General features: G+C 42.2%; 1 protein-coding gene across 1 annotated transcript; it reads left to right on the plus strand.

Moving 5' to 3' along the window:
• The first annotated feature begins 870 nt into the window (after positions 1-870).
• grnb (granulin b) lies at positions 871-15585 on the plus strand. Its single transcript, XM_069664390.1, has 17 exons — positions 871-984; positions 1281-1351; positions 3128-3268; positions 3896-4036; positions 5525-5638; positions 5976-6117; positions 6242-6342; positions 7929-8058; positions 8147-8238; positions 8333-8495; positions 10063-10160; positions 10485-10718; positions 10915-11151; positions 11330-11593; positions 12267-12500; positions 12666-12923; positions 14279-15585. The coding sequence occupies exons 2-17, from the start codon at positions 1349-1351 to the stop codon at positions 14423-14425; spliced, it is 2499 nt and encodes an 832-aa protein (XP_069520491.1). The 5' UTR covers positions 871-984; positions 1281-1348; the 3' UTR covers positions 14426-15585.
• The last annotated feature ends 1300 nt before the right edge of the window (positions 15586-16885 follow it).

The raw sequence follows: 16885 nt of genomic DNA on the forward strand, positions 1-16885 counted from the left end.
TGAAAATATACAACTTTGTTTATATAAAAAGGCAAACTTCTTTTTCATACATTAGAGAATAATTGCATCATAAAATTTAATGTGTGTGGAAAGTAACATAACACCTTCTCCCAAGTACTCAACTGAAGGTGCTTGTCTCACAAGTATGTTGATTCTTTGTTACTTTATACCTTTAGGCCAATTGAACTTTAAACTCCTCGATATGTATTAACTTTAATCACATATGATGTATTATATTGACTTGAGCTACTCTGCGGTAAACAATGCCATTATAATCAGCTATTTCTTTAAGCATTAACGAAGTGACAAAAACATTAATACACTAATAATTTTAAACAAGCGATATAATGTTTGATTCTTAAATGGGGCATATTGACGTTTTTATTTAAATGTTTTTAAATTTCTACATACATTATAGCTTATATAAGAATATGAATATTGATTAATTATTATGTTTTGAGCTTTGATATTGCAGCTGGAATATGTGGAACTCATTTTAGTTTATATATAAAAATATATTTAATTTTTTTAATACTGTATTTATCAATATAATTCTGGGTAGGTTGGAAATTTAACCCTATAGTTTTGTTAATGTAATAATATAACTTATAGTATGTTTTGTGTTCAATAAGTTGTAGGCTATAAAATGGAAATACCGTACTTTTAGAAGTAAAGTAAAAGTACCTCATACAGTGCTTGGTTATTCATTTTTTATTAGATACCTCTGCTTTTAACATAAATCATGTATATTTGATGTTATTTTTATACAACCATGTGATGCATAGCTGTGTTCGTCCTGCCAGCTGCAGTATCTCTTTAACTGTAAACTGCAGAGTCACATGTGAGCGTGTCATGTGATTATTGAATTGAGAGCTGAAAAAAACCCACTTCAGACAGTCCAGCTTTGTGCCCTGAATGCTCATGAAGCTGCAATAAGACGACATATATGTGACAAGTTTGGACTTACTGCACTGAACAAACCAGGTAAGAAAAGCACGTCCGTTTTCCACGAAGAAGAAAACATACCGCTGAAAGCCATTCAAACCGGCTAGCTTAACTGTTAGCCGCCTAGCCTGCTAAGCTAACTTGTTTTTCTCTGGATTAGACGTTATCTTACTTTCTAGCTCGCTAAATTAAGTTCAACGTTCGTGAAAAGTTAGTTTCCTCTTGTGTCAAGTGTTCTAACATTTTTAAAGGTATAGTACTTTATTTAATAAAATTCTGGTCGTTATTTTTAACACTGTATCAGGGTGACTAATGATGTTTTTGTTGCTCAATAGGTTGTAAGAGGAGTATGCAGCACAGTGCCCTTTGTTCATAACAACTGAACTCAATCCACCTGCTAATAATGGTAAGGTAGACTCACTAATAGCCAAATATATAGAGAGAGAGTTTTACGCATTATTCATGTTTTTGCTGCAGTGCTGGAAATTGCATTTACCCATGCAGTGTACCTTAACACAATTATTAGTGACTTGTACCTGAGTTTTCCTTTTTTTTCTTGCTATTTTATGCTTGTACTACATTACATTTTGAAGGAAATATTTTATTTTTTACTGCTTTACATTGAATTCAAAAGCTTTAGTTACTTAGCAGATTGAAACTGTAAAATTATCCTGCTTAGAAAATAGTTTTCTTACAGGTCACAGTTATAATCCCTGAGTTTAAATCCACAACCTATCATGATATAAAATCATTAAATTTAACATTAAGCTGTAGTTCGAAAGTGATGTGCTAATGCATTTTAACAGAATAATAAAAGAGATAAGAGCCTTCTTAAGTGTTAATTGCACACATTTTTCATGCAGAAATGCCAAACATTTGCTCTTTTCCCCCGTCTCCAGTTACTGGATTTAATGTTTCATTTAGTTTTATAAAGGAACATTTTTATGTTTAGGGGTTTTGGCCTGTTTGAGCGACAAAAGAAGACATTTGAAGACATTATTTTGGCCCTGTCACACACTCGGCTACGTAGAGATACTTCTTTATCAGCTCCCATACTTCTGCAGCTGTTCACATATTGGCAATTTTGCGGTTTTTGATGAAAGATATTTAACATTTTAAGGTCATTATCCTTAACCAACTACTCTTTCTTTATTTCCTTCCTTTTAAGTGTGCAATCACTCTGTGTAAGAGACCTCTTGGTTAATCGTGAAGCAATTAGCAAACACCTTGTACAGGTTCAAAAACAATCTACCAGAGCTTCAGCAATTTTTACAATTATTTTTTTTGTACATTCATTCAACCTTTATTTAAATGTGGAGGAATCATTGAGGGCATGCCTTCATTTTCAATTATCTCGAGAGAACAACAAAATAAATGTGCACAAACAGAATAAAAACAAAGAATGGCAGAAACACAATACTTTAAGGTATGTTGCAAAGTGTTTCATGTGGATGCAGCAGAGAAGCTATGAGCAGTTAGTCCAAACACAGTGTTTTCCTGTGACACTTCAAGCATCTATTACAGGAACGTGTTGAATATTTACTGTGAGCTCCGGTGGCATGTTGCAGATTAAGGCTTTATAAATAAATAAAAAACAATGCCTGTTGCGTCTTAATGTTAGAGGTAAACGTAATATTACACTTTTAAAATAATTGATTAACTTTTTTTCAAAAATAGCAAACATCCTCTGGTACCATGTGCTCAAATGTTATGATTTAGAATGTTAGTCAGACAATGGAAGCAAATTAAGAGAAGTTAACAATATAAATAGCCCTAAATGACAAAATAACCTTTATCTGTGGCTCTTAAATCTACATCTGACTGAATGAGTGATGGAGGAACACAAACCTACGAGCAAACTAAAAGTATATTTAGTAAAACATTGGACATAGTAATCTTTGGGATTGTTTAGCAGTTATCTTTGGTAAGATATGAGTGCTGTTTATACGTTAAAGGGTCGTGAACCTTACAGGAAGCATCTGTGTTTGTTTTATTTTGAAATCCAGTTGGTATGTTTGCTGAGCTGCTCTACCTTTTTGTTACCTTTGTTCTCATGACCAGAAAGAAACACAGAAACCAAGAAGATTAGATAAAAACCTATTGACAATAGTTCAGGGTCTTTGTATGTTTTCAGACCACATGTATTACACTTCTCTGACAGCCGTCTCTCCTGTGTGTTCAGGCTGTGCAGATGGGGATCCTGCTTTTAGCTCTGCTGGGCCTCAGCACGGCGCTCGTCTGTCCTGATGGAGGCATGTGCGAGGACAAAAACACCTGCTGCAAGAACACTGTGGGAGGATACGGATGCTGCCCACTTCCTCATGTGAGTTACCATTCAGTCGCATGCCCTACACAGGAGTGAAGTGTTTAAATTAAGCCTCTAGTAGTCCTCCACATTGAGATTTGCTATCTGAAAAGCAACAACTGGACTGGAATTTAAAACTTAACTACAGGTTTTTTATTTAATTTCGGAGTGATTTAATTTTGTTTGGCCTTTATTATCTTCAAACGTACTCCCTTTGCTTCATACACACGATCAGAGGAGAGCTGTGTCACTTTGCTTCTGCAAAAACACCTTTTAAGACGCTCAAACATATGTTGTTTAATATTTGACCTGATGAACATTTGCTTAAAGTAAAGGTTTGTTCCACTTCGCTGACTCCTCGTAGAAACAGGAAGAGTTGCCTTAAACACAAATAAGACAGGATGGCAGCTGTTTTTACCCCCTTTTTCTTCTGCATTTCATGATGTTTGAGCTGCTGGAACTTTCCAATCTAGATGACTTAGACCCACCCTCATAGACAGGATTAATGCTGTGTTTGGAAGAGCCTAAAAGACATCACATGTAGGGAATTTAAGGCTTGAACACACAACATAAACACTGCTGAGATTATGTTTCCTGCTGCTCTCGAGTGTTTTAAAGGTCTCTTATTTTTTGATCCATCTATAGGCTGAGTGTTGCTCAGATCACCTCCACTGTTGCTACAAGGGGACAGTCTGTGATCTCGTGCACTCCAAATGTGTCAATAAGACGGTCTCTCTGCCCTGGATGAGACGAGTTCCCACCAAACAGGCCCTGCTCGTCCCTCAGGTATTTCCAACACGAGGGCTTTGTTAAATCGCTTTGTATTCTTCTTTTCTTTGCCGTCTCTTCTCAGCTCATCAGATGTGTGTTTTTGTTGGAAGTCTGGGGGCAGCCATTGATTGTTTTCTCAACTCTATTCTTTAGAAATGCAAAAATAAAGAATGTAGGTCAAACACTGGATCCATAGACACCAGTAAATCTGCTGCGTTGACACTTTGTTCTAATCTCTCTTTACTGTCTTCCAATACAAACAGCATACAGACTAAGCTCTGTTTAACTTAAAAGTATATTAGACTTAAACACGGTAAAACATAAGCCCTTTTTACACTGCGGCTCCGCCACAGCACCGTAACGAAGCTCCGCGGTCATACAGCCTTTGCCATTTTACATTGAACCACGCAACGCCGGCGTAACGCCGCCCCAGCGAGTGTTTTTAGGTTGTGTTCCAGCGCTGCAGAAGCAAAACGTGCAAAATGAGCATGTTGTCGCAGGTTTTTCATCAAACTCGGCGGCAACTAATTTGTGACGATGTTCGAGCGCTGCACGGACGGAGACAGGCGGAAGTTGTAGCTGAGATGACGAGGAGCTGCAGAAGTTACCGACGTGTCGACACGGGTTTTGTGTTCCCATCAATGCCGATCGGAGCCGAGGCGATAATTACCCGGGTCTCATGCAGAGTCATTTGACTCGTGTCTTTATGCCGATTGTAACCTTTCCCACTAAGCAGAAAAGCAGAGTGTTAGCGGGTGTTAGCGGGTGTTAGCGGGTTTTTTGACCAGTGGGAAAGCGGCTTTAGAAGACGAAACATAACAGAGGCGTAATAATCACACCTTGAACTGTCAGTGTAAAAGGGGCTATAGACATGGAAGTGAACATCTTTGAAAATAGGAGGAAAAAATGCATATTCTTGTAATTACATTTATGTGAAACATAAAGACAACCTTGTTTGGTTTAAAATAACGTACTGAACATCACTGAAACAAAATGAGGACTTTCTAGCAGCATTTGCATCTTTAAATCTGTGTCTCGTCCACAAAGGTTTTTTCCCTGAGTCCAGCATATTTCTTAACATTTGGTTAAAGTTTTATTCTTCATAATATTCTATTTATTTCCTCCCCTAATCAGTCATTCAAAGTCCAGTTTCCTAAAGTCACATGTGACGTCTTCAACAGTTCAAAATCCTCTAATAATCATATAATCCCAAAATACAAAGACAAGCAGAAAGTCCTGGAAGTGGCTAATCAAAGAATCATTTTATTGACACACAGTTTGAGCTGTAGTTGTGTTGTTGTTTTTGCCTGTTGTAAAATAAATGTAATCATTTTAATCTGTAGAGGACACCAGCAGGTCTTAACACTTTAAGTCTTTCTCATTTTTCAGTCAGATAAATATTATATTTCTAGAAAGGAAAGCTGAAATCTTTCTCTGACATGTCCTTTGTTTCCTCTCCATGTGTGCTGCTGTCATTGGTATTCATGGCCTGCGATGTTTCAGCTCGAGCAGCGAGTGAAGGCCGTTATTTGTCCGGACCAGGAGTCCGAGTGTCCGGATGACACCACCTGCTGCCAGCTTCTCGATGGCTCCTGGGGCTGCTGTCCATTAGCGAGGGTGATGTACAGGCGCTTAACCTCACATATATATATCCGCACACATACGATCAGAGCATCAGCGCAAAGCCCAAACACTTCACACCAAGAAACATATCACACGGTCAGAGTTTGAGATTGCCTGCTGCTTCATAGATGCTCTGGTGGATGAGAAACTCTCATTTGTGAAGGTCTCATTATTTCTAAGATGAATTCTCTGCTCAGATTTTTACACCAAATACAGAAACTAGAGCACAGTCGATACAAAGCAGCACGCAATCTAAATACTCATGCAGGACCTGATCCACTGTCTGCAGGAAGCGGCGTCCTTGACTGTCTGAATGATGTTCTCCTTGCAGGCGGTGTGTTGTGAGGATAAACTCCACTGCTGCCCAGAGGGAGCAAAGTGTGACATTGCTCACTCGAGGTGTGTGTCCGCCTCACTGGAGTCCTTCCCCATGCTGGAGAAACTTCCTGCCAGGAGGAGGGAAAACCACACAGGTGAGGAAGTCCTTGAAGACAAAAAGGAACACAATTTAACTGTACTCACAAATGGCCCCATGAAAAATGAGACCCCTCTGTCATTAGAAAGCCTCACGCTGATGTTTCTTTCTTCTCTCTGCAGTCACTTCAGTAACCTGTCCAGGTGGGAAAAGCAGCTGCCCTGATAGTTACACCTGCTGCCTGTTGAGCAGCGGAGACTACGGCTGCTGCCCGTACCCAGAGGTACAAACAGTTTGACTCTCATGCATATATAAGAGCTCCGACTGTCCACGTTATTAGTTTAAGTCACGCCAAAATATTCACTTGTCCGGCCCATTTTCATGTTCCTTTAATATCTTTCGGTTTTGCTTTAATAACTGGACAATAAACCAAAGACTTCACTGTTTGCTGACTTTTTTTGACAGAAAAACAAAAGATTGACAGCAGAAATCTGCATAGTGTACGCAAGATACAAAACAAATCTATAACCCAGTCGTCCATCCATATTCTACACGGATTCAGGCTAAGCAAGGTGACCCAGGTGTCCCTCTCCCTTGCAACATTTTCCAGCTCCTCTTGGGAGAGTCTAAGGTGTTCCCAGGCCAGACTGGATATTTATTGATTTAATGTTTATTTGTATAGGGACACGTATGAGGCTAGTAAACCGATGCCACACACAACAGCATTTAAAGCCTCGGCTAATTTGCAATGCCCGTCCCTCGATGGGCCTTAAAAATACATCAAATCAACAACGAATGCACAAGAGAGTACAAAACAGACTCATAGAACAGATACAACAATACAGGATACAAAATATATCCTACAATAAAACTTAATGTAAACAAGAAGCACTGAGCCCTCTTCAAAAACAGTTTGAGTTTAAAATGCTCCCAGTCAGGGTCCGGTTTGAGCTCTGCAGGTCAGGCATTCCACATATTGATCCCCGGAACAGATAAAGCTCTTCATCCAAGTGATGATTTACAACATTTACGATATATAATCCCTCCAGCGAGCTCTTGGTCTGCCTCCGGGGTTTCCTCCCAGGTGGACGTGCTCAGAACACCTCCACAGGGAGGTTCGTAATCAGATGCCCAACCACCTCAACTGGCTGCTTTTGATGTGAAGGAGTCGCGGCTCTACTCCGAGCTCCTTACCCTCTCTCTAAGGCTGAGCTCAGACACCCTGCGGAGGAAACTCATTTCGGCCGCTTGTATCTGCGATCTCATTCTTTCGGTCACTACCTAAAGCTCGTGACCACAGCCGAGGGTTAGATTGACTGGTAAATCGAAAGCTTTGCCTTCAGGCTCAGCTCCTTCATCACCTCGACCCGTCTGTCAATCTGAGACAGAAACTGAGACACTCCACCGTTAGATACAGAGGGGTGGAGAGAGGATATACAGTAAGAGGGAAAGAGAGAAAAAATATGTCCCTACTATCATTTTAACCGTTTCAAAATAGAATAAAAATCGTAATCATTTTTTGGAACAGAGTCTTGTAATCGAGAGAATGCTGCCTCTTTCATTCCAGACACCTGTGCTTGCTCTAAATTATTAATGCCGTTGAGCAGGTCCAATCTCGTGTCAGAGATGCACAACATTATACTCTACAGCTGTCACATCTTCTCCCTTAACCTGCGTTTGCCTGGTGCAGAAATCCTTACAGAGTTTCTTTAAATGAGAAAATCTGATCGAATGATGCTCCTTAGAGAGATTCAGACTAGCGCAGCTTTAGTTGCTTATTAACTTCCTGTTTGTGCCTAGAGAGACCCTTTTTTTTACTGCACTAGGCTTTCTGTATTTTTACTGTATTTGATATCCAATCCTGTGCAGGCCATATGCTGCAGCGACCATCTCCACTGTTGCCCAAGCAACACAATATGTGACCTGGAGAGCGGCATCTGTAAGTCCGGTGAGACGCAGCTGCCTCTGCTGAAGAAGATCGCAGCTGTACCCAATGACGGTGAGCAGTACAGAGCAGAAGTATGAAGTTATATTTATTAGTATAATATTAATAACTTTTTTGTATTGATGACTTCTCGTCCTCTTAGTCGAGTGTCCAGACAAGCAGTCAGCGTGTCCGGATCAGACCACATGCTGCCAGATGACCAACAGCTCATACGGCTGCTGTCCGATGCCTGATGTGAGTTACCTGAACTCGCCTGTAAACCCGTAAATTCAGCTTAACTGTACCTGTGTATTGGCTGTCATTAATATCTGTTCCTCTTGTCTTTCAGGCCGTCTGTTGTTCAGATCACATCCACTGCTGTCCTGCAGGAACACAGTGCGACCTGGCCCGGAGCGCCTGTGTGTCCCCGCAAAGAGAGACCAGCATGGCCGTCAGGATCGCCGCTGCTGAGACGGAGCTGGTGGCAGCACAGAGGAATGACATGTCTACAGGCAAGGCTGAACTTCTATACTATAATTAGTGTTTAATTAGCATTGAGCAGTCGTCTCTAACATCCTGAACTTATTTGGTAAAGATACATCACCTGTTGATTTAAGGAGCAGTTTGTTTTCTTTTAAAGTAGATGATTACTTTATAATAATTGACCTGAGTGATTAATTACATCCTACTTTAAATGAATTTGTGGCACAGTTGTCCAGATATTTAAATAAGTTGTTGTCTGGTTTCAGGTCATGATGCTGTTTAAAAAAAATTTGAATCTAAAATGATGCAGATCTTTATAAAGATGAAGAACTAGCTTACAGGATGACACTACAACAATTCAGTTATCGATTCATCTGAAGGTTATGTGTTTGATTATTAAGACCAACAGTCCAGAACCCAAACAGATTCTGTTTACAAAGATCAAAGAGTCAAGCAGCAAACCTTTACATCTGAGAAGCTAAAAGAAGCCTTTTTACTTTCTAGATGTTTAAATTTCATAAATTATTGTGGCTGTGTTAAATACTTGATTCTGTTTGATTAATTACGGCATTCTGTAGTCTGTTATTTCTCGATAGCAGACCGTTGTTATGAAGAACAGACCGTTGCTAGGGATGCAGCTCTAATCACACAATCTGTAGGACTAACTGTAATCATATCAATCCACCGAAAGAAGTCAATTAAATTGAACGTCGGTGTTTTTCCAGAGGGGAAAAAAAGAGACAAAACAGCGGAGAGGAAACAATAAAGGTTAAACGACGTAAAAACTGAAGCTACGACAGAGAGATCTACAGAACTGAAGACGGTACAGGAAGTTAAACAGAGCACAGTACGGGACACGGTGGTGTTTAAAAGAAAAGAAAATGTCGAAAGACTCTGACAGTGACGAGACAGAAAACGTCAATCAGGTGCTGCGCTGATTCACCGTGTCTGACTTCACCGTGTCTTACTTCACCGTCCATAGAAATGTTTCTATTTACTGCAAGTAAAAACAGCTAGCTTAGCTCATTCAAAAGCTACAGAGTTAACCGTTACTATGGCCGCAGCTCTCACTGCGAGTGTAACTATTTTTAAACGGAAAGATGATCATTTTTAAATAAACAAAATCGTTAGATTTCGTTCGTAGGTATCCATGTAATGTAATTGTAAACCTGTGCACCCAGTCGGAGTTCCATTCCTCGATAACAACCTGCTCACCATACTTTACCCCTTACTTGTTGTCAGTTAGTTTTATGTCATTTGTAATTAAAGGGGGAATCAAGCTACTTCTTGGAGGAGTGCTGCATAAGTGAACAAAAGCTGCACAAAATCTGGATCCGAATCTGTTGGGACTGCAAACACAAAGAAATAACTTTGTGTGGAGCTGCTCTACTTTGCTCCAGGCTAGATGCTGCAGGGCAAATTAGCTGCTACAACCGTAGCACACCTGCTCTGGTCTAGTTGCATCGTGGCCGATATCAGTGCCAGAACTTGATAAGGAAGAAGAATGAATGGGGGGAGGGGGGAGTGTTTGTTTTTTCATATTTCTGCAGTTTGCTCTCTTGTTCACTGATAATAAAGTTTCTGTTTGTCTTTCAGTCGGTTCCGTTCCCTGCAATGACTCTGTGGCCTGCGCTGACGGATTCACCTGCTGTAAATCATCTGCAGAGCAATGGGCGTGCTGTCCGCTTCCAAAGGTGCAGACGTAATGTGAACGATAATATTAATGATAATAACCCCCGACGCAGGCTGTCCAGCTGTCTGGACTACAGAACACTTTCTTAGATGGTTTCCTCTCATGTCTGCAGAGTTTTTGTCCCCTGATGGATCTAATCTCTGCTCTCTTAGAGACATTTATTTTGTTGCAACACTCAGGTGAAGAAATATAAGTCAATATGATTAATGCAAACATTTCTTCAGGCTTGGCAGGTATTCCAGTTTCATTATCAGGAGGAGGAGGACACTTCTTCCTGACTTTACGTCTCTAAATAAGTAACTTTGTTCCTCTCTCCTCCCTGCAGGCTGTGTGTTGTGAGGACCACCTGCACTGCTGCCCTCACGGCACCGTCTGTAACCTGTCGGCCTCCACCTGTGACGATCCCACAGGCAGCGTGGTGATGCCCTGGCTTAAGAAAGTACCCACCTTCCCTTTACTGACCGAGAACAGCAAGTGCGACAAAACTACATCGTGCCCTGGAAAAGCCACCTGCTGCAAGACTGCAAGCGGAGGCTGGGCCTGCTGTCCGCTGTCTCAGGTAATATCACTGAAGACGGGATGTTTATGAGGCGTTTTTTCTTATCTGTCATTTGCAGTAGTCCAGACACAGAGAGACCGTCTTACCGCAGACCAGCAGGATGGATGAAACTGTGGAGAATGGACATGTTTAAAGTATAAAGACGTAGTACAAACTGCTAACACCCATCAAATACGTCTGTCTGTGTCCCTGCCAGGCTGTGTGCTGCGACGACCACGTCCACTGCTGCCCTCACGGTACCGTCTGCAACCTGGAGGCTCAGAGTTGTGACGACCCGTGGGGTTTCTCTCCATCCCTCCCGTTGGTGGAGAAGGTGTCGGCTCTGAGCTCAGACGTGCAGGAAGAGAAGTGCGACAAGCAGACGATGTGTCCCGGAGGAACCACCTGCTGTAAGAAAGGCTCAGGACAGTGGGCCTGCTGCCCCTTACCACAGGTCAGTCTCTCTTTTACAGCATGTGAGGGGATGATGAACTTCCCTCTTTGTAACACTGTCATATAGCTTTTATAGAATGTAGTTCTTTGAGTTTCATGTTAATGATGTTTAGTTGTAAATGTGACACTTAAATGGATTTCAGCAGCATTAAAGAGCTCTTTAACATCGTTCTCTCCAGGCTGTGTGCTGCAGTGATCGTGAGCACTGCTGCCCAAAAGGCTACAAATGCAACGTTGCTGAACAGACGTGTGATAAACCCGGCATCCTCAGCCTGCCGTGGCTGCAGAAGATCCCGGCTCTGCAGGCGGGGAACAGTCCGGCTGTTTCTAGTCCGACTCGGCCGGTTAGAAACATGTGTGACGCCCAAACCAGCTGCCCGAAGGACACGACCTGCTGCTTCATGGACCAGACACAGAAGTGGGGCTGCTGTCCTCTGCCAAATGTGAGTGGTTCTTTAACAGCCTCACACATTCTCAAAGCTGGTTGTGTTTTTTAAAGACCGGCTCCAGTCATGTTGCAAGACATATAAAAATGCTCTGCTTGAAATAATAAATTACGTCTGCAAAATACATTTCATTCCCTCGTAAAGGCATCTCCTCCTTCTCCCTCATTTAAAATTCCAGACTCTGCCGAGTCCCCGCCCACTATGCACATTTCCAACCGCCCCCTCTGTCCCAAAAACAAAACACGTCTCTGCCATCGTTTAGTGACAACTTATTGAAACTTAGCAGCTTGAAATGTAGTAGTTAGTAGTCGTAACATTAACGTTAGTAGTCAGTAGTGAGTTTGCAAAAATGACGATGACAGTTACAACTGGCTCGTGCATCGCTGAAGTGGTTGCCATAGGTTACACCTAATGATCTGCATAGCGTCACCGCGTCCATTAACGGGATTGGCTCCTTAGGTTTGTGACGTCTCAAACCTGCCGATCTGAAAACGTGTTGTTCAGCCTGTCCTTGGTACACTGCAGTTTAAAAGCAGCCATGGAGATGATGCTCATGTTGTCCCTGATATGTCTTATACACATGTCACATGAAGAACACCACATGGAGATGTTTAAAAGGTTAAACAGTTTCACTGGAGAGGGGTTTTAAACTTTACTTCCTGTTCTTCAGGCGGTCTGCTGCAAAGATGGAAACCACTGCTGCCCGAATGCGCACACCTGTGAGCCTCACCGCTCCTCCTGCTCAAAGGGCCCACATGTCATTCCCTGGTTCACCAAACTGAGCGCCCTGACCGAGCCGGGCGCCGTCACAGACGTCAAATGTGACGACAAGAGCAGCTGCGCTTCAGGAACGACCTGCTGCAAACTGCAGACGGGAGAGTGGGGCTGCTGCCCGCTGGTCAAGGTCTGCACATCTCTGACTTTACATCTGTGTAACTTTATAATTTAGTCTTTGATTATTTGTGTGTAAATATGTGGAAAGAAATGTGCTGTTTTAAATGCTTCACAAATGCACAAAGCTGTAAAATCTCACATCCGATGATAAATCGTTCTTCTGTCTCCTCTCCAGGCGGTTTGCTGCGACGACCACGAGCACTGCTGTCCCCAGGGCTACACCTGCAACATGCACACTGGAACGTGTGAGAAGAAGAGCTACGACTCGCTCATCAGCTCCCTCCCTCTGAGCCAAGTGGTACAGTCCGAGGCTGTAGTCACACAGGACGACACAGACGTACCATGTGACAGCACGGGGGAGTTTCAGTGCCCCAAGCGAGACACGTGCTGCAAGATCTCAGCCTCAGAGTGGGCCTGCTGCCCCTCGCCCAAGGTATGATCACACTTCACTACAATCTCTTACATCAACACTATTTTCTCTTTTTAAAGATTGATTTGATAATAGATTTGAAATGGTACTGTCCTCAGGAACATGGATAATGTGAGCAGTGAACATTCATGACACATGATCGTAACAAACTCTTTAGACGACTGTGTGAGCTTTCCTGCTTCCTGCCTCATCAAACATGCTGTGTCCCTGTTAGCGATGCCTGGAGGGAAACGTGCAGCAACTCAAAGATGATTTAATATATTAGAAAAAATATATATAGATTAGAAAATGTAAATAAGAAATGATAGTCAGTCTAAATTAATCATGCATGATATTTATTTATTCCTACATTTGTTTGGTAGATCATACTTTTATTTACACTTAAAGCTTGTTTGGTAAATTATGAATATCACTCAATTGTATATAAAGACATCTGAGTAATCAGGACATAGTTGTTCACATACTTGTCTCTGCACGACATGTGTTACTGGAGGATACCTCTCAAGAGCTCAGGTCGTATGCAACTACCGTATGTGCGGGATGTAAACAACCGACATGGAGACACTCAAGGAGGTTACAACTGATGACCGGTGGACAGAACACACCGTCTGCATCGTCCCCGCTCCGTCTCTCCAACATGTTCCTCCGTGCACCGACGTAACGGTCCCGGACTTGTTTCCATTTAGTTTTGCAGGTTTCCACGTCGACTTCTAAAACAGAACTTACCTGTCTGCAGCTGTTTGACAGGCATGTTTGTCTCTGTGTAGCGGCAATGACACATAGATATAGATATACGTATAGATGTGGATAATGGACTTGGTCTATCAGCTGTCTTCAGCTCAGCCCCTACTGTGCCCCTATGTGCAGACTGCATCTCGCGTACGCGTAGCTTTATTTTTTGAGGACATGCACAGCCGACGCTCCAAACAGACGCAGGGAACACGTGGCAGCCATCATGCACATGCGAACGCGTAGCTGAAAGCAAGTATATCTCCGGCTTCAGAGAGAACCAGATTTCTCTTGGAGGACGCAGATTTTATGACCACATTTAAATGTAACCAAATTTCTAAAAAGCTTTTTGCATGTTTGCATGTGCATAACAAAACACACCAGGCAGGGAAAGTGTCACTGTGAACGCAGAGTTCTTCCTCTTGATGTCTAAAAAAGTCTGCTGATTATTTCAGTTTCAGACTTTAATAATCCCAGAGGGCAGGTCAGTTTTACAGCCCACCAGGTCACATAAAGAAAGAAAGAAACACAGTCACAGCATCAGCCAGACATAAACAGCATGTCAGTGACAACACATGACTTTTGTCTTTTTTAACTTTTTGTATAATTCTTTTTTTTCCTTTTTTCAGGCTGTTTGCTGCTCAGACTCGAAGCACTGCTGTCCTGCAGGACACTACTGTGACCTGAAGGCTGGAAGCTGCACCCCGCGCTCCCCGCTCACCTGGGACTCTGTGTTTGGAGACAGAAAGAAAGACTTTAATGGACATGGACTCTAATCCTGCAGAGGCTCACTGATCCTCATCAACCTGGATGCATTAGGTCACCTTCAGCTACAGACAAAGTTTGCTACACACTTCCTGTTTGTTTCTTCATTCATGGAAGTTTATTTACAAGTTTGTGCACTCCTGAGTATTTCTGGTGGTAGGTGTGAAGGAGACATGCCCGCTGCAGCCATCTCTCATTAAAACGTGGACGCATTCAGGTGATTCGACAGCCGCTCGTTCACTGAAGCTCATTTTGTGATTTCAACATGTATAGCTTTGAAGTGAGAACAAGTGTGCAGGAGTTTGAAATGTTCTGCACCTGGCTGAAAGTATTTATCATCACGCTCCCTTTTTTTAAATCAGTTTGACAATGTTACCACCATTAAAACGACAGAATGATGTTGGTGTAATTCTGTGTTTTTATTGTAAACAAATCTAAGGAAAAGACCAAAATCACTGGTTGAAGAAAATCTGTTCCAAACACCAAACCTGGGGCGTGTTGGATCAGAACAATGGTTGCTACAGTTTCAAAAAAAGTCTGTTTGGTTTGTTTAATTAGTGTTCATTATGCAGCTTTTAAAATCCCCTCACAAATATTTAGGGTTGTCTTTAAAAAACAGGCACACCAGGGCATTTCATGGGGACTATTTTTAGCGGCGGATGAATCCTCATTTGCTGCTTAAGTGACTATTAGCTGCAGCAGAAAGGTCGACACATTATTTATGAGTTGACACATTCACTGTTGATTTTGGTCTTTTCATCGGCTTTGTTCAAAGATAACAACATCCAGAAATCACTTTTGTTTTTGAGGTGTCTGATCGTTACCATATGAAGTGAGTGATTCCAGCTTTTCATAGTTTGTTACTCTTCTGGTCTGGAGGATAAATGTAGACTTTTTATTTAATCTTTGTTTTCTATGTGGTTTAATGAGAAGCTCTAGAGTTATGGAATTGATAAACTGTGAAGGAACATGAAGCAGTTGTAGAAATAGTTTCTTACACTTTGGATGCTCAGTTTTTCTGACTTTGTGAAAGCACCTTTGACTGACAAACAAACAGCTTGTGCCTTCAGGTTCTGGTCGGTCGGGAAGTCCATCATTTGAAAGAACTTTTGTGTTTTGTACGAAGCAGAGAATGGTCGAGCTTGTAATAAATTAAATGTTGTTATTTTGAGCTCATGAGTTAATTATTTCTTTATCTTGATTGCAAAGCTGGTTTTAACGTGATAAAGGGTTAATCAAACCTGTTATCTGGGCTGCATGGTGGTGCAGTGGTTAGCGCTGTCGCCTCACAGCTAGAAGGTTCCTGGTTCGAATCCCTGTTCAGATGTAGCGGGCCTTTCTGTGTGGAGTCTGCATGTTCTCTCCGTGCATGCCTGGGTTCCCTCCCGGTACTCCGGCTTCCTCCCACTGTCCAAAGACATGCTCGTTAGCTTCACTGGTGACTCTTAATTGACTGTAGGTGTGAATGTGAGCGTGAAAGGTTGTCTGTCTCTGTGTCAGCCCTGTGATTGACTGGTGATCAGTCCAGGTGTAACCCCGCCTCTCCAATGACAGCTGGGGCAGGCTCTAGCCCCCCTGTGACCCTGAAACAGGATAAGCCGTGTAGATAATGGATGGATGTTTCTAGATCTGCAACACTTCATCAACAAGCTGACAGATGCATGCTGTGAGGAGATCAATGAGAGGAAAAGGCTTTTGACAGTTGGATTAATCTTTTATCTGGTATAAAATAAGTTTTTTTTATCTATAACACAGCTCCAGAAAAAATCAAAAGTTCATTTTATACAAAGAAGAAGAACCGGAGAACTTTCTTTTGCTGTCAGAGCTGTATCTGATTTAGGACCACATATGAGTCAGAATCAGAAAAGGTCACATTCTATTTGATTTGTGCTGAAAGAAGCAGATCTAAGGCGCATCTGAGCCAAAAAATATGACTGATTTGAACCCTTTTACCTGCAGAGCCTTTGAAACTTGTCTCGCTTCATTAATGTGTTTTTTTCCTCTCTCCTCCTCCGGACTTTCAAGAAGGTGTTATTAAATTTTGAAGGGGGGTAGGAGGAGGGATGAGTTAAATAACGCTTCTCAAAATACCCGCCTGGTGGATGTGATAATTAAATTCAGTGAGGTCATCCCTGAAGTTTATCAGTCGACAGGATGTACAGACGCTCTCACAACAAGCCCACTCACTTCCTCTGGCCTTTTCCCTCCATATCCTCTTTCCCCCTCACCCCTCCTCCCACCTCCATCCTCCCACTCATCAGAAAGTTGTTTTGACGACCTGGGTAAACACGCCACAGAGGAGTGCAGACACAGCTGTGGGGGGTAGTGTCCCACTTTCCTGTCGGCTTGGCAGGCTGGGACAGAGCCGCCCTATTTGATCATCTGCCCTCTGGTGGTCACAAACAGACACGACGGCTCTTCTGCTCGAGTAGAGAACAATGAGGAAACACAAGCTGCTGCAGCTCTGAATG

Source organism: Semicossyphus pulcher, unplaced genomic scaffold (genome assembly GCF_022749685.1).
Source record: "Semicossyphus pulcher isolate SPU_LCO1_2020_fin unplaced genomic scaffold, fSemPul1.0.p SCAF_16, whole genome shotgun sequence".
Taxonomy (NCBI): domain Eukaryota; kingdom Metazoa; phylum Chordata; class Actinopteri; order Labriformes; family Labridae; genus Semicossyphus; species Semicossyphus pulcher.

Excerpts from the sequence above, each read along its gene's own strand:
- grnb (XM_069664390.1), top strand. Across the intron at positions 6,118-6,241 it reads GAGGAGGGAAAACCACACAG|TCACTTCAGTAACCTGTCCA; the intron begins GTGAGGAAGTCC and ends TTCTCTCTGCAG. Across the intron at positions 10,161-10,484 it reads CGTGCTGTCCGCTTCCAAAG|GCTGTGTGTTGTGAGGACCA; the intron begins GTGCAGACGTAA and ends TCCTCCCTGCAG.